This window comes from Augochlora pura, chromosome 7, assembly GCF_028453695.1.
Source record: "Augochlora pura isolate Apur16 chromosome 7, APUR_v2.2.1, whole genome shotgun sequence".
NCBI classification, from domain to species: Eukaryota; Metazoa; Arthropoda; class Insecta; order Hymenoptera; family Halictidae; genus Augochlora; species Augochlora pura.
The window spans coordinates 32,443,942-32,466,792 of record NC_135778.1 but is presented as its reverse complement, the minus strand read 5'-3'; the positions used below and the strand labels follow the sequence as shown (position 1 = coordinate 32,466,792).

General features: G+C 35.6%; 2 protein-coding genes across 2 annotated transcripts in view; both read right to left on the bottom strand.

The window, feature by feature from the left end:
• Positions 1-6,486: 6,486 nt before the first annotated feature.
• LOC144472796 (adenylate cyclase type 6) overlaps positions 6,487-22,851 on the bottom strand; it is a 73,136-nt gene continuing 56,771 nt past the window's right edge. Inside the window, exons 14-27 of the mRNA XM_078186168.1 lie at positions 22,511-22,608; positions 22,248-22,332; positions 21,656-21,772; positions 20,837-20,965; positions 20,104-20,342; positions 19,251-19,389; positions 16,952-17,171; positions 16,395-16,543; positions 14,512-14,614; positions 7,469-7,750; positions 7,220-7,357; positions 7,066-7,149; positions 6,824-6,980; positions 6,487-6,715 (exon numbers count right to left, since the gene is read on the bottom strand). Of these exons, the coding sequence (XP_078042294.1) occupies positions 6,622-6,715; positions 6,824-6,980; positions 7,066-7,149; positions 7,220-7,357; positions 7,469-7,750; positions 14,512-14,614; positions 16,395-16,543; positions 16,952-17,171; positions 19,251-19,389; positions 20,104-20,342; positions 20,837-20,965; positions 21,656-21,772; positions 22,248-22,332; positions 22,511-22,608 (2,034 nt within the window). The 3' untranslated portion in view covers positions 6,487-6,621. The remainder of the gene's footprint in view (positions 6,716-6,823; positions 6,981-7,065; positions 7,150-7,219; positions 7,358-7,468; positions 7,751-14,511; positions 14,615-16,394; positions 16,544-16,951; positions 17,172-19,250; positions 19,390-20,103; positions 20,343-20,836; positions 20,966-21,655; positions 21,773-22,247; positions 22,333-22,510; positions 22,609-22,851) is intronic.
• On the bottom strand, positions 7,871-10,118 carry LOC144472795 (lysosomal proton-coupled steroid conjugate and bile acid symporter SLC46A3). The gene is made up of 4 exons (XM_078186167.1): positions 9,995-10,118; positions 8,985-9,072; positions 8,472-8,704; positions 7,871-8,274 (listed from the first exon to the last, which is right to left on the bottom strand). The coding sequence occupies exons 3-4, from the start codon at positions 8,682-8,684 to the stop codon at positions 7,912-7,914; spliced, it is 576 nt and encodes a 191-aa protein (XP_078042293.1). The 5' UTR covers positions 8,685-8,704; positions 8,985-9,072; positions 9,995-10,118; the 3' UTR covers positions 7,871-7,911.

The following is a 22,851-nucleotide window of genomic DNA, read 5'->3' as shown; positions in this document are numbered from 1 at the left end:
CAGTCAATATATAGGTTGTTACGAGCCGAGGGCCACTGCACACGTGACCGGAGGTAAATAAGTTTGTGCGGATATTTGAAAGGAATGCGTGGACTGGCCGGTGCCTATTTCTCCACCGGGTGGCCACCTGATTGGGTAATGGGGTTTTGGATTACTTTTAATTTTGCCTCGTAACTTCAAAGAAATATTAATAGGTACACCAATCAGGTGGCGACCCGGTGGAGAAATAGGCATTGGCCAGTCCACGCATTCCTTTCAAAATGTCCGCACAAACTCATTTACCTCCGGCCACGTGTGCACCGGCCCTCGGCTCGTAACATCACCTACATGTAACGATTTTTTGCGTCCTTCATTTTCAATCGTTTAACAATAGAAATTCGATTATACAATTATTTCTCGTGAAGTTTCTTGTCATTTTCGTGCTTTTCAGCGTTTGTATGCCAAAAAATGTATTTTAACGAAATTTTAGAATTTTTTAGATAATTTTTGAACAATTGATTGACGCCATGGTGAAGATGATCATCTTCGGAATAGCTCTCCTGTAAACCGCCTAACGTTAAAAAAGACACCATATTAGATCTCTTCTACTGACCGCAAGCTCTGCCCAGCAACAGGTGAGTGGTCCACTAAATAATTAATTTTTTGCATATTAGGGTCAGAATTTGTCGTAAGTGCTAATAAGAATGATTATTAAAGCATTCTTTTTCATTTTTTAGTTTCTTAATTTTTATAACGGTTTCTCGGCAGTATTTCAAAATTAGATCGAAGCCGATTTCTTTTTTCTGGTTTTTTGAAGAATTTTGCAACCTATTTTTGGGAAAATGATTTTTTTTTTATTTAACGATACGGCGATGGTATTTCAATTTTTAAACACTTGTTTAATAAATAATATTTTTTTTATATGCCGTATTTCCGTGAAATCAAAGGGATTGTGTTTTCTCCGCCTTTTCCAGTCATGTTTTTTGATATTTTCATGCAGTTTTCGCGCTTGTTCGCTGAAAAATGTATTTTTTCGGATTTTATAGAAATTTTTGAAAATTTTCGGATGATTGATGGACGTCATGGGGTGGATGACCGTCTTCGGAATAGCTCTCCTTTAAACCGTCTAACTTTAAAAAAAACGCCATATTAGATCTTTTTTACTAGCCGCAAAGCTCTGCCCAGCAACAGGTGAGTGGTTCATTAAATAATTCATTTTTTGATCAATGGAGTTATTGTTTTCTCGCGACTGTTAATAAAAGTGATCATTAATGTATTGTACTTCAGTTTTTATTGACCAGGGTTTCGGATTTTTTTGAATCTTCCCGAATTTCGAACCGTCATGTCATTTTATGATACATCGTAAAACCGTTTTTCAAATTTTTATAACGCGCATGTTAGCGCAACGTATTTTTTAAAGAAAATTCGGGATAGAGACGACCGAACGATGGTCGGCCGTCGATGGATTTATGGCAGGGTTCAAGGATGCGCGTGGCCCGGAGGGTAAGCAAGACTAAACAGTCCTGGCGATATGCGACGCGACGGCTGATGACCGCAGTGGGTCTCCCAGCTATCGAGTGTCGAGCCATTGACTGTTTATGGAAAATGTGTTTAGAGAAGGCAAGCAACCGTCGTTGCATTGCCAAAGAATGAAACTCTGTTCTTGGAGGATCTGGCCACGGAGTGGGGAAAGCACAATTGCTTTTTGGTAAGAGGACTGTGTTGGACCGCACGGCACTTACCCCAGAACCTTGGAAAAGAGCAGTCGTCTCGACTAATTAGCTTAAAAATTTTAACACGCATCTCATGAGAAACGTAAAGTGATTAGAATTCAGCCTCTTCTTTCGCGTTTCTTTGATTTTCTTTTTTTATCTTACGACGAAATTTGAAATTTTTTCAAGTTTTTTAAACAAATTTTTTTTTATATACTATAATCTTATGTGATTGATTTGTTATGTTATTTCCGAGTTTCCTTATAACGCTTCGTCTCATTTACGTGCATTTTTTGCGTAGTTATACTGAAAAATGTCTTTTTTTTAGGTTTTTCTACAATTCGCGAAGATGCCAATGGTTGGCTGACGTCACAAGGGACTGGCATTCATACTACTATTTGGTCTACTGAAAACTGAAAGGGGTACGACTCGACGATGAAGTGATGCCTTGTGATAGCGGCTGTGAAGCTCTCCATATCATCATGTAGTTGTTATCTTATATTTTCAAGTTTCATGTCATAGAATCATTTTCATGCCGCGAATTTTACAGAAATCGATGGTTGCAGCATTGTCTTTCATATTTTATCATTTGCGGTACGTTATATATTGTACTTTTCGAAATTTTCTGATTTCTATAACTCATCTCGGTGATGCGGTACGTGGTATAAAGCGATTTAAATGCTGCTTTTTTCTCGCGCTTTTCCGTTTAACTTTTCGATCTTTTTTTAATAGGTTATATATTTCACCTTAACATAACAATTGGTCAAGTATTATTTCTTTTTATAGAAGTTACATAAGTTTTTAATAACAATCTTTGAAAACCTGGTATTATTGCATTATTTCTGCATTTATTCGTGTATTTCCTAGGATTTTAATCGATTTTTCATGTTTATGTTTTCGGAACTGTTTTTTCTTGATTTTCTTGTTAATGTGTCTTTGTTCTTGGTCGTTAGCGTGACGTCAGAGGGAGGCTGGCTATCTTGAACCATCCTTCTTTCGTGAAGCGAATCATCGCTCGGCAAGCCGCCATGTTAGATCTTGCTGATACATCCGTACGCTTCAATTGGTAAGTTCTGTTTTAGTTTCTTGAATTGTTTAAACAATTAGATAAACAATTTGTTTAAATAATTACAGGGAATCGAAACATTTTTTTGATTTATGCAATTTTTTATATTTTGTAACTGTAACTTTTTTTATTTTGTAATTAAATTTAAAAACTTATTTATGTTTTGTAATTAAATCTAATTTAGCTATTTATTTGCTTCAATTTTTATTTATGACTTAAATGGACAATAAATATTGAAAGTAAAATGAATTTTATGATAGTTTTAATAGCCTAGCAGGGAAAGGAGCCATCTTGGAGCCCGACATGTTTTAATCTGCTCATCTTCTCAAGAGCAGCCATGATGGATTCGCCGATACATTTGGACAGCCATTTTGCCGATTCAAAGAAAACTTAAGCTTAAAATTTAATTTCCTGGACTTTAAATTTTTTATGTTTACTTAACATTTCTTAATCATGCTAGTCTATAATTTGCACATTATTTTTTGTAATTTCAACTCTTCCTATCTCATGTCTCCCTCTCTTCCTTCATCATCTTTTTCTGTTCCTTTGTTTCCGCTTTCTGGTTTCTTCTTTCTCTCCATGATCCTTTTCAAGTCCCTCAGACCTCTTCCGTCTTCATTCCTTAGATCTCCTATACTCATCCTTATATTTCTTTATCCACCCCTCTTGCGAAGTATGTTATTAACTTTTCCTCTCTTGCGCATATCCTACATGCTCTATCTTCCATTTCACTTAAATACTGCACTTCTCTGCATTCATTTCCAGACTTGTGTCTTGGTACCATAATTCTATCCTTTACCTTCATCTTCTCTTTTAAAATATTTATTAATGCCTCTGTTTATACTTCCTTGTGTGATGTAAAGTATTTACTGATACCTATTTTTCTATTTCTCTCTTTTTCTTTTCTTTTGTTATACCAACTTTCCATTTCTTTCTCTGTCACCTCTAGGTTTGTCCAAGTCTTTGTTTTTTTTTCTACATCCCATTTTCCTTTACTTCATTCTCACTTTTTTTCTATCTCCCATAAACATTTCCTTACGTACTAAATTTTTCTCTGATGTGCTTGCTTTCCCTTCATACTTAATTGCCCCCCTTAAAGCTTTATCTCTTCTTCCTTCTTCTTTTCTTTCTTTCATAGCGTAATTCGGTATACTTCTACGTAAACCTTTCCACTATTTCTATCTTTTCATATCTATCTTCCCTATAAGCACTATAATTAATTACTTTTCTGTTTTGCTTTTATTTTGTTTGAATATGATCTGTAAACTTTCTATTAATTTTTATTAATATTTATCGATACTGATATAAATATAAATAATGCTGCTGACTACCGTAATAAAGATGCAGGTATTTGAATGAAGTCATCCATGGTAAGTCCATTGATTACGCTTCAGTAGGAGTTCAACAGTGGAATGACAATTGTAATATTTATTTACAATAGAGGACAAATATGTTTGCACAGTTTTTAAAATGGTAAAACTTAAAAAAAATAAGCTATTTAGTTTAGTTTTAAAACAGTTATACAATTTTAAAAGATGTCGACGTAAATTTTTCCGCCTATTGCATATAAGTATGATGTATTAATTTATGTGTTGTATTCAATATTTATTTGTGTAACAGTTAATATTTATGTATGTACATTTTTTTAATTCCGATGATTTTATCTATAATTTATGTATGTTTGGTAGATTGGAATCAAGTATTACGATGTACATTTTGATACTGATAAATTTAAATTCAAGATAGAGAAATACTTAAAAATTCTTTACAGAGTATTGATATAAATGAGATTAGTGGAAGTTTGGTAGACCTATTGTGTATATCTAAAACTGACAGTTTGTAAAGTATATATTTCCGAGCTAGAAAAATTAGTGTTGCAGACATTTCTTACTTACAAAATAAGTTGCTATGGCGACTCATATCGGATAATTGAGTCCGACAAAGTCAAGAAAAATAGAATTTCAATTAGAAACGACTGCCAATGAGCTCTAATTTCAATTCATTTGTTAGATTATAATCAATTAATTCTATATTAGCAGATAAATATATTAATATTTATTTTAACTAACTGAGCTTGTTGTGGAAAATGGTATTAAATAAAATTCCAACTTTTCATTGTACATATTAGCTATAGTTCCAGTACAAAATAATTTTTAATAATACAAGACAAGTATAACAAAAATTACAATGTATAACATTAATTCTAAATAAATCTTCACGCTTAATAAACGAAATTCGCCGGCAGAATTGCGAAAAATTTTGATAAACAATATCTAAATTATTTTTAATCTTCTTTTGCAGCCGGTGACGACCGTAGTCGTCAGATGAAAAAATGTTCGTATCTTTAGACTAGCTTTTCACTTTTAATCTCCGCGTATAGTGCTGTGGTAGAAGCAGTTTGTAAATGAATTTCAAAGAATCGTAGTTACAAGCACTGCCAGTGTATACTACACGACGGACTCAGAAACATGTTATTGTAGTATTCACATTTGTTTGACTTGTTAGTAATATTTTCAGAGGAGAACCTGCAGCATTTGGTGCAGCATGATAGATTATGAAATTTCTGTTGAAGTGCGCCTGCTTGATTTTAATTACACTAATTATAATGATATTAGTAAGCGATCTGTGTCGATTATTTGATTTTTAGAGTTGGCTGAGGATAAATAGGCTTTGGATAGACCCATCCACTCGGTAGATACGATGGCCTCTGCGGTACCGGATATATGGTAATTGCTCCTGAAGGGGCAGGAGTCGTTGCTGGTTTTGCGCTCATTATCGTTACAAACATCGCTATAATAGCGATGGCAACACACATAATCCTCCTCAGCGCAATCTGTAATAAATTGAGAAAGTAAAATATAATCTTAACTGGTCAAATAAAATTCGATGTTAAAGTAATAGTTATATATATGCGAAACTCATAGGAAAATGTTGCAATTGTAGAAAGCGTGAATGAAATGCAAGAATCATTTCATTTTTATTACCATAATTGATGCTTATAAATTCTGGGATCCGTGTTGTATTCGCCGTGTTTCAGCAGACAACCTGCAATTGCTAACAACCTCGCGACTTTTATACCTCCCGATTTTGAAGAGGTGGACACTTATCTAGGTCATAGGTGACGACAGAATGAGAAATTCGCTTTTGTAGGTCACAAGGTCAATTTCCACAAATATTCCCTTGTTTATCAGTTTCCGAGGTAAATAATTTGCCTGTGATTTTCATTCAATGTTTGCTCAATCCAATAATTATATTGGAATGCCCGATAGCGAAATTATTCTATAATATTGAAATCTGCTAAATTTGTAGTTGCTGGAGTGACGAATTTTCAGTCGAAAACTCCAACTGGCAAACAATATTTTGCCAGCGGTCCTTGACCTGTTTGCCAGCGACCAGCTTTGAATAGCAATCAATTCGTCGAAAGTTGGTAGCTCGGACTCGTGATTCTTTGTATCGCCTATTTCGCAGTCGTTTATAAAAGTAATAAACAGCCTGTTCAAAGATCAAAGTAATAGTTCTTGCTGTGCAACCAGCAAATGATTTCTTCGAACAGATTGCTCTGCAATTAATCACTGTTGATGACTCATTTTAATCAATTCAGTAGGAATTTAGAGTAGCTTGTGGTGTTTCATCTAATAAACGTCATGGATCATCTAATCTACATTATGATTAATTGCCAAGCGTATTATTAATTCAGGAAAGAGGATGCGAGGTATCTTTACAGTTGTATAATACTGTATTTCGTTCAACTATAATTGGTCAACAGCAGATCATTTTGTACTAATTTTAGATACACGATATGTTTGTGCATATACAAAATTCTTGGAATGCATGAGTCATTAGCTTAATTCTTCACGAATAGTTCTATGTGGAAGACGTAGACAAATTGGAAACTTCATTGTCGATATAATCTTCGTTCTCATCCTGTTGTCCGATTCTTATTGTAAAATGAATTATTCTGCAACGAAAAATCAAATGGTTAATTAGAGACAATAAATTAGGTTTATTAGAATTTGTCTTTTATTAGGATTAATTTTATTTGAATATTAGATTTATTTTAACTTACAAAATTAAGAGGAATACTGATGCCTGTGTGGCAAATGTCAACCAGTAGATAGATGCTGGCGCAGTGTTAATTGTAGCATTGTAGAGTTGAGAGTACAAGATGCCGCTAAACAAAGGCACAGAGTTGTCGCAAACGGAAAGCATCGCGAACATCTTCCCTGTAAATAGTAATTGCGTAATTAATCGAATTGAGATATTTTCAGGAATAGTAGTGGGGATTATATAGTTTTCGTATTCACGGACCTCTTTCTTCCAAAGAGACAAGCTTGGAAATCATTGATCTCAGAACCGGTGCTACCATTGGGCCTAATGCAGCCACTCCGGCTCCTGTATTCATTTCAACAAATTGTATACTTCGATTGCTCGGAATTAATATGTTCGTAACGAGCTTATTTACCAACGTAGAACATTTCTGGAATCCTGGCAAAGATGAATACAAGTCTGCCAGCCGCGTGCGAGACCGCTCCAATCATGATAATGATAGTGTCTTTTATTCTCAGTAATTTACTCATCAGCGGTACACCAAGCAGCATCGCTGAAATCGAGAAGTTTCCGTGACCATAACTGGTCAGATCTCGGAGCAAGAGAAAGTCTCGCTTGAATTTCTCCTTTCACTTAAATTACTTGATTGAATTACAGTACTGACCCAGAACAAATGTAGTCGATTGGAAGGTTCTGAAGTTGCTAAACTTCGTAACATCCCACTTGAACTTGAGCTGCGTGTATAGATAGCTCATAGGTTTCTCGTCTCTTTGAAATGTGTAGAGCATCATGATGGCCAGCAGTAACCATAAGTGCAGTTTCGTATGATTCGGCCTAGACTTGGTCAACGTCCGCGCAGTCGCAATCACGTGTTCCTTGTCGAAGAAGTCCGTCAGAAAATTTCTGCACGAATGTGGCTTCTGTTGCGGCAGCGTTTGCCATTGTAGTACTATCAGAGAGTACACTATAGCTAGGACGAGTAGGCTCGCGTTTATGGAGAACATGATCGTGTACGACGCACCGCTGATGTTTGTGTATATATATGAACCCAGGGCCACCCCTGTAATGAATTAAAATCAAAATCTGGTGAATGTTAGGCTTGTTCAGTTAGGTTGTACCTGTTGGCATAGTGCTGAGGTACACAATGTCCAAAATCATAATCCTCATGGTTCTCTGTTTCACTGTTGTAATATCTGATATGTATGCGAAACAGCTGCCGAAAATGGCAACGTCAGCCCCTAGAATCCCCATAGGTAGACTGGCTGTGTATACCACAGAGTTCAGATTCCATGTGTCCATCATGGAATTAACGACTACCATAAAAGAGTAGATGAATTTCCCAGTCAGTCCCATGATTAGTAATAATTTGCGACCATATCTATCGCTCCAATTACCAAAGAAGAGTGCTAGGATAATTGGCACCACATGACCTGCTATATTGTTCCATTGATGGAAATTAGATACAGTCATCTGTAATGAATTCACATGATACCCCATTCTTCTCAGACGAAATGTTCTGTTTTGAATTTCCATATTGAGTTATTTGGAAGTGTACTTCCATCTCTGAATCCTTTTTTTACAGTTTCCATTTTTTTAAGAGTCTTGAGCAGACCTTTGAGAAGAGGGAAAAGCGGTAATTCGCAGGTGACCGGAAATTTAGTAGGTACCTGAACTGCGGATTTAATCGTCTGGTTATAGGTCAGGTTCGAGCAGACATCCTCTGAGAATCCATGATCCACGCGACATGCTTTGTATACAAAGAATGCCTGTTCCACTACAGACGTGATCATATAGGCCATCATGTAAAGCCACATAGTCGGCTCCACAGAAATATCGCGTATCCAAGCCAGATACATCCACGTTCTGTTCGCTCTGCACATGTTTATGCTCGGTTTTCTGGCTGGAAGATAAGAGGAATTTATTCCGTGATTGCGTCAAACGGTGTCAGAAAAAATGTAAATAACACACTCTTAGATTAGCTACAGCAGCAGATAAAATGATATTGTTACTTGAGAGTTGCAACGTTCGATTAGAGTAATTTGTTTACCATTTCATATTTGCGAAACACTGCCAGATGCGGCGAGTGATTAAAGTGAGATTTAGAAAGATTTGATGCCTCTTTGCGTAGTATTTATGCAACTTGAATTTTTATATATTTCGAATTTTTGTTTAGTAATTACCTGTTAATATTACGGCGTTGTAAAGTCGCTGCGATCAGGCCAATCTGTATAAACATGAATGGTGCCGCAGTGCTAAGTCCCCGTTTTTCTGTAATAATTGTGCCTGAATTAGTATATTGGAGCAGTCCAAACATACCCGAGCATTCTCTTTGCTTATTAACGTAGTATAGAACGATACGGTTGTGATTCAAAAGATGTTTCAATGGTCTTATATTGTCTAAATCGTCAATTCAATTTAATTGGACAACAGGTTACGGTCGTCTGTTCCATTCATTTCATTTATAGAAGGCAATGATCTAGAGGCAATTAAATTTAATTGTAGATCGAAGTGTTTTCGGGTTTCAAACGTAGTCATATTTTGTTTCATATTTACGTAATGGGGAGATGTAGCGTGCGCTACTTCAAACGATTCCGGTATTCAAAAATTTATAAAATCTATATAGAGTCATCATGTTCAGATCAAATACGCCATTAATTACTTCCAACAAGCGGCATTGAGTTTCTTCAAATAATTTTGAATATAGATCGAGGGCTTACTAAATTTATAGATGCATGAAAGAAGTTGAACATTATAATGATTCGTAAATACCAATATCGTGTTGTTCTACTTTTTAAATAATTGCGATATTCTGTTTACATGATATGTAATAGTGCAAAGCAGCTGTGATAATTTTGGTGTTACACGACTGAAATCGTGTGATGCAATCCCGGAAAAGTGTGTGTTAGAGTAATTTTCAATTAGGAATAAATAAACTATGGATACTCGGAGTAATTTCAATAGCTTTTTTTTTCATCCTCCACGAAGACGGCGACAAAGAGTAATTACTAATTAGTAATCTGTTTTCAAATTATCTCTATCTAATCTAATAGGAATTGTAAGAGATCACGTATTAATGCTCTAATTATTTTAATAACTGAGAGAACAGTATTTGGTCTAAAACACAGCTCGGTAATTCGCATATATATGTATATATATATATATATTTATATAATATTACCACTCTTCTCACCTTCCGAATTTAATGATTCCCCGTTGCCTTGTAATACTTCGTGCCGAATTGCGCCAAAAATCTGTGCAGCAGTCAGAGCTAGCGAGCAGACCACGTGTTATTCCTTCGAGGGGTTCTGCTATCGACTGCTTTCTGTCACTGCTGCCAACGTGCGGTCTCGAAACATCGTCCTCCATAGATCGCAGCGACATCTCCATCGCTCGCGTTTAAAATTTGAATCCATCATTTCTTTGTTTATTGTTCTGTGAATTAAACTTGTTTAGAAATCAGTTTCTAAACTGATATTCTTCTATATTTTAATCGGACAGTTTCCAGAGACTTTTATAGTTACTTACTAGTAGAAAACTATTTCATATATTTAATAAATAAGCAAGTCGACATGGATAGCTTGCGTAACACTATAAGTATTAAATATGCATACATCGAATAATTGTAGATTGAGGTAATTGAAAATCAGGCAACAGTGTTTCGATAGAAATTTATTTGACATTCTTAGTAAATCGGATTGCACAGACATGGCTGTGGAATCAAATATTCGTTAGGCCATCGAAATTGAAAAATAAATTGTTTGCGAGACCTGTCGTCTTCGAATTGACGAAATTCAAAATTCCTGTGCCATTAGAGATGAACGTCGGGATGGATGTTCGAGGAAGTGTATTCATTTGTTCATTCCCCAGCAGATGAAATAACTATGTCTTTGTCGAAAAAGTTCCCTGACACCATCTACATTGGCAGAAATTCTTTCCAATAATCATTTCTAGTAAGCTAACACTTGTTAAAGGTTATATAGCTTGACAGTTATTTTGATATGAGATTTTCTCCATCTGGGACGATCGATTATCGATAGATTATCACAGGCGCTTCGATGCATTCTGCAGTAATATTTTAAATATTGCAAAAGCAGCTCAGGCCCAGTTAGTTACTCTAGACACAATTTGGATTTATTAATTTACTTTATGGCATTTAAAATTGTCGTAAACATAAAATTATTCTTTCATTCAAAAGCTAATATTTATATAATGTTTTCAGATTTGAATCAATGGAAGAGCCAACACAGGAAGTCCCAGGACAGTAACTATATGTCGTAGCAACTGGGAGGACTTTCGGGCCCGAAACTCTCGAGAATTTGCCCACTGGGCCATTGCGTAGAGCAGTAACGTAGTGTTAGGTACTCAGGTGAGAAAGATCCCGTTGTAGTTAGTGCGATATCACGATACAAATGACGATGTCCAACCCCTCGCGGTGTGACCAACACACGTCCGTTTGCGTTCCAGCAATGAAACAGTGATTCTACGATCCTGGGAGCATACTGGCGCAAAAAAAGATGTATTGAGTTATATCACCTGTGTTGGTATACTCTATGAAATCAGTAATCGCTGCATTAGCATCTAATGTAGAGAAAGCTGGTTTTGTAGTGTCTCGCGATCGTGGTAAATATCATTTTAGCTCTTCCTGGACGTCGTCACGTGTATCTCAAGCCGCTAAGGCATGTGAGCGCTAAATACAGGGAATCTAATACTGCGTTGCATCAGCATGATTTTTGTGAACAACCTCCCAACGCAATGGTCTTAGCGCGATAGTTTAATCTCTTTAGTAACAGCATACTGGCACTTTATCGCCCCGAAAAAAAATCAAGCGTTGGTATATGTGTCAGTAGAGTCATTCAAGAAAATATAGCGTTTTCTCAGATTTGCTGTGCTGACTGTTGATGCCATGAGAATTGTATTAGATAGAGCTACGTGTGACTGGGGCCCAATTGTTTTTGCACTCTTTTAATAGTTCCTTAATCGATCGAAGCAGCCCCGGTATTACAACATTGTCAATTAAAATACATCTATATGACTGGACCGGCCAGTAACGTTAAAATACTCAGTATTCTTAAGGGCGAATAATGCGGGTTCAATGGAAAGCATTGGACTCGCATTATCAGTTAGTCTGGATAAAGATTCAATTGACTGGTTGACGAAATTCTTAGGATAGTTAGAGTCTTTAGAATATTATACAATTTTTACATGAAATTGTAAATTGTATAATGCACATGTTGACATATATGTATATATATTAGTAATTGTTTATTTTTTTCTGGGCAAAGTAATCTTTCAAACATGTCATTGCCGGTGTTGAAGTCAATCATTTGTTGCATAAATCTAATACAAGTAGCTAGTTGCACGGTAGTTAGAGGGCTCAAACGGAGTCCCAGCGGTGCTCAAACTGAGCCGAAGAGGAGAGCTACCGGTCCCGCGTTTTTCTTATTAATTCAAATAATCAAATTCAGTAAAATTTTTTATAGTTAATTGATAGACAGATTTATTAGAATTTTATCCAAAATGTAGAAGTCTTTATTAGAGTTTGTAGTATAAGTTAATGGTCAAGATAAGAATCTGTATTTTAAATTAGTACTTTGATTTTTATAGACCGGGTTTTAGTTATTTTCGCGATTTTCAGGCCGTTACAATTCGCGTTTGAAACTTAGAGGCACGCTTTGATCATCCGTTTAATAATGAAATAATCTCAATTTAGTTTGTATCTTCATATTTACAGGTTAGATCTTTTTATATTATTAATTATACTTGCCGTCGATACATCGAATGGAGCTCGCAACGACTGCAACGAGCTTAAAGGAAGTTCTTAAAGAGCTCGAACAGAGCTGAAATAGAGCTTGGTGCAGAGCTCAAATATAGTTCGAATAGTATTGAAATGGAGAGCTTCCGGTATCGCGTGCTCGTATTGATTCAATAATCCAGTAGAATTTTTATATCAAATTAATAAGTACATAGAGTTACGATTATTATTAACCGCGTTCTAGTTTTTTTCGCGATCTTCAGGCCGTACTAATTCACGTTCGAAAGATAGAGTCCCGTCTTAATAATTTAATTAATTTAATTGATTTCATATTGTTAGAATTTGAGATTTCATTTTTTCTTAATTTAGACTTTTTTTGTATTATTAACTAAATTTCTCGATTTCCGTCGATACCGAAAATAGAGCTCAACAACATTTCCTTCTATTGTATACTGATTGAATACTCATTCATTTCATGTATGTACATTGATTTATTTATATGTGTGGATTTACTTATGTGTATTGATTTACGTATGTTTACTGTATTATTTCTGACATTTACTTATTTATTTGTATTGATATATCGATGAATTTATGCATTTTTATATGCTTATTTATCCGTATGTGTCATTGGCATATCTATGATTTCGTATTGACTGTGACGTTTTTTAATATTGACAACGGTGATTTCATCTTAATGAATATTTATGAATGTGTCATTGGGCTTTTTTTCCGATTTCGATGTTATTAATTACCATGCATAATACAGACTATATCAGACACCAATCTTTTTGGCGCTATAACACGCTCTCTAAGTTAGGCGCTTTTGTTCATTGAAAAGCATCTCCGTTCGTACTTCGGTAACGCGACCCTTGCTGCAATCAGAGAACGTCGTTGAAATAATAGATCTACCTACTCGACAAGAATGCTGATACCTGACACCTCGCTTGGGACAGATATTTAATTTTGCTTCGCTTTTGGTCTCGTTTAGATTTCGTGAAGCATTAGAAATCCAATATTGTATACGAATGTAGCGGGAAATAAATTCCACAAATTTTGTTATGTATATACAATACATACAATTACAATTCAGTTCTCATATATTTTACTTTTCTGTAATGTAGCAAGAGACATTGATTCAAAGTGATATGACAGCAGAAATGCAAACATGAGTGGACACAAGTTTGATTCAGTATATCTTCAGTATATTGAATGCGTTGGTATAGAATTTTAATTATACAACATTGTAATTATTTGGAATTGTAATTACATATATAAAACTGCAACTAAATATAAATATAAGTATATATAACTATAATTATTATAATTACAATTATAAATATAATTATATTTATATAGAGTTGCAATTACACAGTATTTTAGTGATATCTAATTATAGGTATCAGTATTCTCATCGTATTTCTACATTTGTTTAAAATCGCGCGATGTCCATTGTTCATAATTCATTGCAACAGCTTAAGTTTAGATTCGATTTAACATTAGATTCGATATTAACGAGGAACATTAATTGATAAAACTTCTCAACTTGTAAGTCGTCTTGTTGCTTCTTTGTTGACCCCTCGCTCAAACATAGAATATCATTTCTTGCGTGTATAATAAATAGAATTCTTTTAGGCTCGTAAAGGTTAGCTAAAAGAGATGCTTCTGAAAATATTACTCGCTGCACAGCAAATTTTCTTTTCTTCTTGAGGACATCCAGATGTTCTCCGACAAACTTTCTCAGACGTCCACGCTATTGGATGACGCGACTGATTCACTGTTGCCAATCTTGTTTATCTTGTGGGCAGCACTCTCGATAGATTTGCTAGGCTGCCGCGGACCATCCAGGAAGTATGTGACCATGCTGCCCTTGCCTTTGACCTGAATGGTGCCGCGGCAGGTCAACGGATATCCTTTCGCGATCAGGATGTCTCGGACCTCCTGGGTGACCTGAATCCCGTCTAGGACACCGGTCGACTCCATTCGCGAGGCCACGTTTACCGCGTTACCCCAAATGTCGTATTGCGGCTTTCTCGCACCTATAACACCTGCTACGACCTGCGTCAAACAATTAGTTAATCACTTCTCTGGAAAAATTCCATTATCGCAAAACCAAGTACATAGAGATAAAAAAATTTAATCTATAATTAAATCTGTATCGTTGGAGTCCTCCTCTAGTACCATTTATAGTTTTAAATTGCGAGAAAAATGTGGTGATTTTTCTTCGGCCGTTAGATTACGATTTATTTTTGTTTTATTGAGATACGTGGCGTTTTAATTACGCTGGGAGCTGATATTAATTATCAGCCACAGCTTCTGATTATAATATTTTAATTAACAGTTTCTGAAGTGGTGCTGTGGGACGTGGTGGGTCAAAGTGTTTTTGGAATTGTAATAATATGAATACGTAGTATCGACAACTTGTAGCGTTGTTTAAAATGTTAGAGATTATTAATTAATCTTTTGGGCGAACACTGAGAGAATTCTTCGTCTCTTGATATTGTTCAAAATTTTAGAAATACATATTGTTTGTTACTGTACCTGACTTTTTATAAATTTGTTATTAAAATTTAAATCAATACTAATTATCAGCTCTAGACATAATGTCTTAATTATGACGCTTGCGTTGTGTGGATGATGTGGCAGAAGGGGGACTAAAATGATGTACAATAAAACTGTAATGCAGGTACATAAAATAGGCGTACACTTCGTGACTCCCGTGCGACTAATAAATCTTTACGAAGTAGGGTAAGGTAGCCAAGCAAACAACTGGCGACCGCGCACATCTGTCGAGGGCGTATCGTTTACCTGCTACCTGATTGGGTCTCAAAGTTATTGGGTACTTGGGCCCCTCATGGGTGGGGCGTTTCGGACTTCTTTTATTCCTTCATCTTGTTTTCGACATCGTTACTTTCTACCTGTTCAAACAGGTGCGGCCCATAAATAGTGGGCGATTTGCTACGGTTACTCGTAAAGCGTTGTAAACTGCGGATCATCCGCTAATTGGATTTTCTTTAAACACATTCTATGGGTACCAATTTTCCTATGGTTCATGATTTGAAATAGTGTTATCTTCATTTTATTTCATAATTAAATTAAATACCAACAGTAATTCCCAAAAGTATTCGAACACTAGTATAACATTGACTACCACGACATATATTTCAATAAATATATATTGAAAGGAAAAAAGTTCTTGTATCACTGAATTCACGTTATGGTAAAAATGAAGTGAACTATAAAGTGAATTCAGTTATACAAGATGCAACAAAAAACTAATAATAAAACTGATTAGAACAGTTTTTTAAACATTTATTCTTATAATATTTAAACTGAAGTTTACAAGTCGCTATAATACTTATGTGACGTGAAAATTCGATGTTTTTTATATTTCTTCATTCATGTAGGTAACGTTTCAGATTAAATACAAAGTTTGTTATATTTTGACACTTATATACTCTAATATACCGTAAAGAATTTCTTCCTTTCAATGTATATTTATTGAAATATATGTCGTAAAAGTCAATGTTATACTAGTTCTGAATACTTTTGGCAGTCACTATATCATATCTTCATTTCTGAAGCAATTTAAGTAGTTATTGTAATTTTATTTACTACACCAATATTCTTCGGGAAATGTTATCAGTTAAATAATAAAGATATTGTTGATTATCATCGTAAATATATTAGCAATATTAGCTTGCTTCTTTTTTCAAATACTGTGCAATTAGCGAGTGTGTTATTTATCCTATTTCACGGAGAACTTGTGGAAGTCATTACAAGCTGGTCAAGTTTCGTGTGTTTTATATGTAGTCAAAAAGGGATTGATTGACGTTACCGGTCCAATATTGATGCCCACGCGCAACCGGAAGTTGTTGAAACTCTCTTTATTAACGTAGGCCAGCTGTTCGCGTATCCTAAGCGCGTAGTCTGCCATCGCGGTCACGTGCTTGTAATCTCTCATGTCGCAGGTGCTCCTCGTCAGACCTGAGGAAAAAGAGAAACGCTAGGCGTGAAAATTCCTGAACGCCATAAATACGCTTCCTGCGTCCGTTTCCTCATCCTCTCTCATCGTCCGGTTCTTCTCAACCCCTCACAGCGATCTCTCACCCGAGAATTATCTTCGACCATTTTCGAAAAATTCTAATGATTCCACTGAGCCATTCCTAACAATAGAAAATGTTCTGCTGAACAATTTCATGCTACAAAAAATATTCTGCTACATAATTTTTTACAATGTTATTCTGCTATATCATTTTTAACAATTGAAAATATTACACTAATCGCGGAGAAACCATACAGGGTATACAGAAAAATCTGGACGAGTTTAAAGGTGGGCATCGTACGCAAATGTCCTCGTTCGAGGATATTATTGAGAAGCTACAGAAAACTTACCGGATGCTGCCATGTAGGTGGCACCGGTGCTTTTGATCTTCTCGATGTACTTGTACTCTTCCTCGGCTAGGAGCTCGTCGAAATCGGCGATGATCTCGTTTAGAAGCCGCAGACACTCAACGCCCTCGTTGTTCGCCTCGAGCTCCACGTAAAACTCGCAGAAATTAGGTATCGAGGCGAACATTATGCAAACGAAGTCGCATTGCTCGTGGTACAGCTCCTTCGAACAGAATTTTTAGTCCGAAACGTTCATTTTCCGCTCTAATAATTTTGTCATTAATACTTCTAACGATTCACTGATGCATTGAAAGTTTAATAATTTGTATAATACATTAATATTAATATTTCTAATGAGTCATTATTGTTGTGGAATTTTTACCAATTTTTTATAGTAACCTAGAACATTACAGGTGCTTTTATAATTTTTCTAAGAATCTAAAACTCATACTATTTTCTCCCTATTAATACTTGCAATGATGCAGTAATTTATAAAATTTGTAATAATATTTTTAGAGCACTAAATTCTAGTACTGTTTCAGTTAATTAATACCACGAAGCCAGAACAATTTATCATTCGTATCAAACCCCTAGAGTAATTCTGAAGACAATTCTATTAGGTTGGTGCATATGAAATGTCGGATAATTACGCAAATATATAAAACTGTATATCTTTTTTCAAAAGCTGTTGATTTAATCAAAATATGCCCCGTTTGCTTTACTACACCTTTTTCAACGAAATTTCAATACAGAATGCCTGTCTTAAAACAATTTTGATCTTTAGAATTAATAAACTCTGTGATGGAATAATTCAGACTATCCTTATTTATATACTATTTAGCCTGTAAAAACTCGGGCAGATTTTGAGCGGTTTTAGGACAGTGTTGCCAATCTCTTTCGCGAGCAACGTGCCTCAAGTATTCGCGGAACTCTTCGCTAGTAACTACACGTTGCTCGGCTGAAGAAAGTGACAGCGACCTGTCATAAATAATGCCGGGATTAAGAGAAATAGAATGAACCCTAGCATGAAAAACATAAACACTTGAGTTTTTCTTCTCTGACGTCAGCTCTCCGATAAGACGTTGCCAGTAGCTTCGCCCTCGGCGCGTGGCTGTCCCATTACCCACTGCGAAGCATGTTGAACAGCTCTGCCTTGTATGATTCCAAATTGAGACTAGTTACAACCATAATCACGCGCTTGCATTTTACCGCATTTTCGTAACTTCCCCTCTACCTCTCGGACGTTAGAGACTATTAACCCTTTGCGCTCGAAGCCACTTCCACTGGAAATCTGAAATAAATCTTCTGGCTTATAGTATTTCTATCTTACGCGATAAAGTGCATTTTATTAGGTTGGTGCATATGAATACTATATACTATTTAGCCTGTATGAATACTATATACTATTTAGCCCGTAAAAACTGTCCTGAATGTTTAAAATAGTGAAAGTCGGTTGGCGAAAGAGCTATATTTTATAAAATTTTATATCTTACTTCATGTAAAAACAGTATGTAAATGGAGACATGGCTAAACTGTATGTAAATGGAGACACTCTGAAAAATTCCGTACTATAGTTTAGTGATCCGAAAAATCAGAATTTCTTGAGGACAGACATCTATGAATTAAACTCACGTTGGAAAAAGTGTATTGAAACAAATGGGGCACATTTTGATTAAATCAATAGCTTTTGAAAAAAGATATGCAGTTTTATATACTCGTTTAAAAATTCGAAATTTCATATGCACCAACCTAATAGAATGCCAGTGAAACTATCAAAAATGATTAAAAAACGTATGAAGTAACGATTTTCTTCCAATTAATACCTCTAGTGAAGCAATAATTTATAGAATTTGGAATAATATCTTTAGTGCTCTAGTATTTTAATACTGCTTTTGAAATTATTTCGACAGTCCAAGGTAGATTTATAAATTATTATACTAACGAGAGTAACGAATCGTCAGTGGGAATGCTGGAAAATAATTTATAAATTATTCTTAGATTGTCGAAATAATTTTAGTACAGTATTAAAGTACTAATACATTAAAAATACTATTAAAAATCCTATAAATTATTGCTTCAGTGAAGGTATTAATTGGAAGAAAATTGTTACTTTATACGTTTTTTAAATCATTTTTATAGTTTCACTGTCATTCTAGAATCGTCCCCAGAATTATTCTAAGAGTTTGTTACGAATGATAAATTATTCTGGCTTCGTGGAATTAATTAACTGAAACAGACGGTAGCTCACTCCAGTTTATTCAATTACGGTGTTTGAAGTAGTCGAAAGTTTTTTGGCACTCACGTCTGAATTGACAGTGGACATAAAGTGAGCCGCCACGTGCTCCGGAAGTATGTTTGCCAAGAGCTTCTGGTTGTAGGCCTTGAGGTGTTCCATTTCTTCCTTCTCCTCTGTGGCCTGCAGCTTCCACAGAAAATCCAGTCTGCCCTCAATCAGAAGAGTCTTCTTTAAAACAAGTCAATTCCCTTGGGAACAATTAAATTTACTGCGAAAAATTCCTATTTCGTTGATGCATTCTGTACAATTAATTGACTGGTGCATACTGCATACACAGTTGTCTGAAGCATACTGTACATTTTCATCAACTGCACTCTATTATACTTAGTTGATGCATTTTCTAAAGTTGATTGTTAAATTGATTGCTATACTATCCAATTGATAGGCGAATTCCCTATGTTTAAATTAATGAGCTATTCCATTTATTCTCAATTTAACTAATTGGTGCACTAAGCATACATGTAATTATTCGATGAATTTTCTAAATTTAGCCGACTGTTAAATTAATTGTTGAAATTTTTAATTGATTGATGCATCCAATAAATTTAATTTGCTGGTGCATTCTGTACAGTTTCACTGGCGTATTATGCGCAATCTATTTAATTGATGTACTCTGAATATATAATTAATCGGTGCATTGTCTAAATATAATCTACTGTTAAATGAGCTACTGCAGCCTGCGAGTGATCGGTGCATCTCCAAATTTAATTCAAAATATACATTACGCACAGTTTAACTAATTGGTGTATTCTATATATTAGAAAATTCGAACCGTCAGTTTTCCAAGGTGCTACCTTCCTAAAATTGGCCATCATCGGTCTAGTATCACATCGATCAAAGCTCGAGGTACATATTTCACCTGTATGTAGCCTCGGTGTGCTGCGAGTGAGCAACCAGACAGGCCATAAAGAAAACCACTAGAACGCCTGCGAGCCATCTTCCAGTCAGTTCGACGTCTTTCTCGTGCAGGGCCTCGTATATACTGATTCCCAGATAGCAGGTGACCACCAGGCTCAGTATCGCCACTTTGAACACCGATGTAAGGATTTGGTAGACCGCGCAGGTTATCATCACCAACATCACTAGCACCGGGAAAAGCTGGAAAATTCGGTTACCCTTTGTACGCCTACTTGGCCACTTTCACGTCTCTGGACCCATAATCTTATTCCTCAAAGGACTTCTCAATTTTGGACATTCACTCGTGATCCTTCTCAAGGAAGATCAATCTCGTGATGCATTTAATTTTTTCTTCTCGAGATAGGTGGTTGGGAAACGACCAGAAAGGTCGTTTTTACCAATGCCGATATTTTTGAAAGATACTTCCATTTCATTTAAAATCATTTAAACGGAGCTGTTTTGCAGCTTTATTTTCGCTGTTATTTTATTTAAATACTTAATTAACTGAGGATATGGTAGGTGGAGCTTAAAACTCTCTTTTGTCGATTTTGTTATTTTTTTGTAGGAGCAGACTTTCGTATTTTTTAAATAGCAGATTTCGTTATTTTTTGTGAGATGATGAGACAATTAATTTATTATAGATGTTAGGGGCAAGGGATATTGATTAAAATGGTCAGACTTTTGGCCCCACTTACGTCAGCAAAGACAGTGTAGTAGCATACGTCATTAGGGTTCTCGATGCTGCGAAACGTCACACTCGAATTATCTGGCCATTCCATGTAGGATGTAGCATTGCTGCAGACCCGCGCATCCTCCAATGTCAGCTAGGATAGAAAGGATCAATCGAGTTACTTTGTTGAAAGTGATCTCTATCGGCGTTAGGATCAAACGGTTCTCGCTCTTTGGCGAGATCATTAATCGAGGGGTCCCTCCTTTATTCTGTGAATTTTATCAATCGATACGAGTGATTGATTGTGTCTATTGGAGTCTGGTGATTACTCGGTATTGACATTGCGATACGTCAATTAGTACTACGTCAGGTTAGACGGGGAATATCTTTTCTGTTTCTTGCAGCATCAACAGATTAATTGTCTGTAATTACTGTGATATCTACAATCGTTCTTGTTGCGTAATCTCTGTTGGAATTTGAAAGCTGGTATTAGGCAACTGTTCAGTTTTATTGGCGTCGCAAAGTTTAATTACGAATTTCCTGGATGCGTAATATGTTTTTTTTTTTTTTAGAAATTTGTTAACCTTCGGTAATTAATTCAAGATTTTTTTGGACCACAGAAATTAGTATTAGAATTTGTAGTGCTTCTGTAAATAATTTAGGATTTTTCTGGTTGTTAGAAATTGATTAAATAATTTTGGGAGCTTCGAGAATTAATTTGGAAATTTTCTGACTCTAGAAGAAAGATGATAGCGTCCCCAATATCAATTGAAAAATAAATGAACCCGTAGGGATTGGTTTTAATAATTTGTCGGTGTTGTAGGAATTCTTCTAATTAACTTACCAATGGGCTCAGGGAAGTAAAGAAAGTTAGGAACACGACACAGGTGGCCAGGGCCTGCGAGACTCCTCTGTTCTCAAAAATGTGTAGTGCCACGTCTCTAAGACATTTTGGCACGTTCTGTAAAATAGTTAATTATTTTTCTAAGTACGTCATATATAGAAAAATAATAATGCAATAATCACTGATTTAGTACAGTTTACTTCGCCATGTACGAAAAATAAAATAACAATTAGAAGAAAATTATATTTAAACATAATTCGAAATAATTTTTATCCATGTTTTAAACTGAACGTTTTGCAACAGATTTGTCAATATATTTTGATCAAGTTCAGAGATCAATGATCCACGACCCTTGAGCACAAAGGCCGCGCGGCTCATTGTATAATAGACGAATCGATGACTTCACCGCTGACCTGGAATCTAGCCACGTATTCAAGGTTAAGAGGAAATGGCAAGATTCCAAAGTGTGTTGGCCATCGATCCATTCTACTTGGATATTGTTCAAAAGAGCTTGTCCCGGCGCGCAACTTGTCCTTATCTGTTCCACCTTATCAGTGATCCCGGCTTAGAATGAACTAACGCGTTGACTTACCTCGTTCTTCTCTGCCATCAGGATCCCATTGATTAGGGCAATCAACAGAGTACTCACTGCTATACACGTGTAGAAGTACACGCTCCTAAAAACAATTGTTAGGGATAGCAGACCTTAGTAATCGTATTAGAACATTGCTAATTGTTATCGATTCCTACGAACGTAATTTTCGATGAATTTTCTTTTGGTTAAGGGAATCATTTTCTACCAAAGTAAGCAATTTTATATTATTTTACTACTACATTCTGTTTCAATTGAATTACCCGTTGAGGGTGATTGCTATGGCGATCACGACCACTAGGTAGACGAAGCCAGAACAAACAAAGTAGGCAGACAACATTCTGTCTCGTTCACGGGAATACTGAAACACAAATTATTGTAACTGTAACAATTTGCCTGACGAAATATATTCGATCGATCTTCATTGAATTGTGGCAAATAAGTTTGATAGTATTAACTTGAAATACAAATTAAGAATTTTAATGGGGCATCGTTTTACGAGAGACGGACAAAATAATTACTTTATACATGAATATTTATCGGAATATTTTTACTGTTTCTTTCTCATGGAAACGAGACTAAAAGGGAAACTTTTTAACAAGGC

Bases quoted from the DNA above. Each gene is read 5' to 3' on its own strand.
- LOC144472795 (XM_078186167.1), bottom strand. From the start codon at position 8,684: ATGTGCAGAGCGAACAGAACGTGGATGTATCTGGCTTGGATACGCGAT. The intron at 8,275-8,471 runs GTACCTACTAAA...AATTCATTACAG, and splicing joins CGATTAAATCCGCAGTTCAG to ATGACTGTATCTAATTTCCA.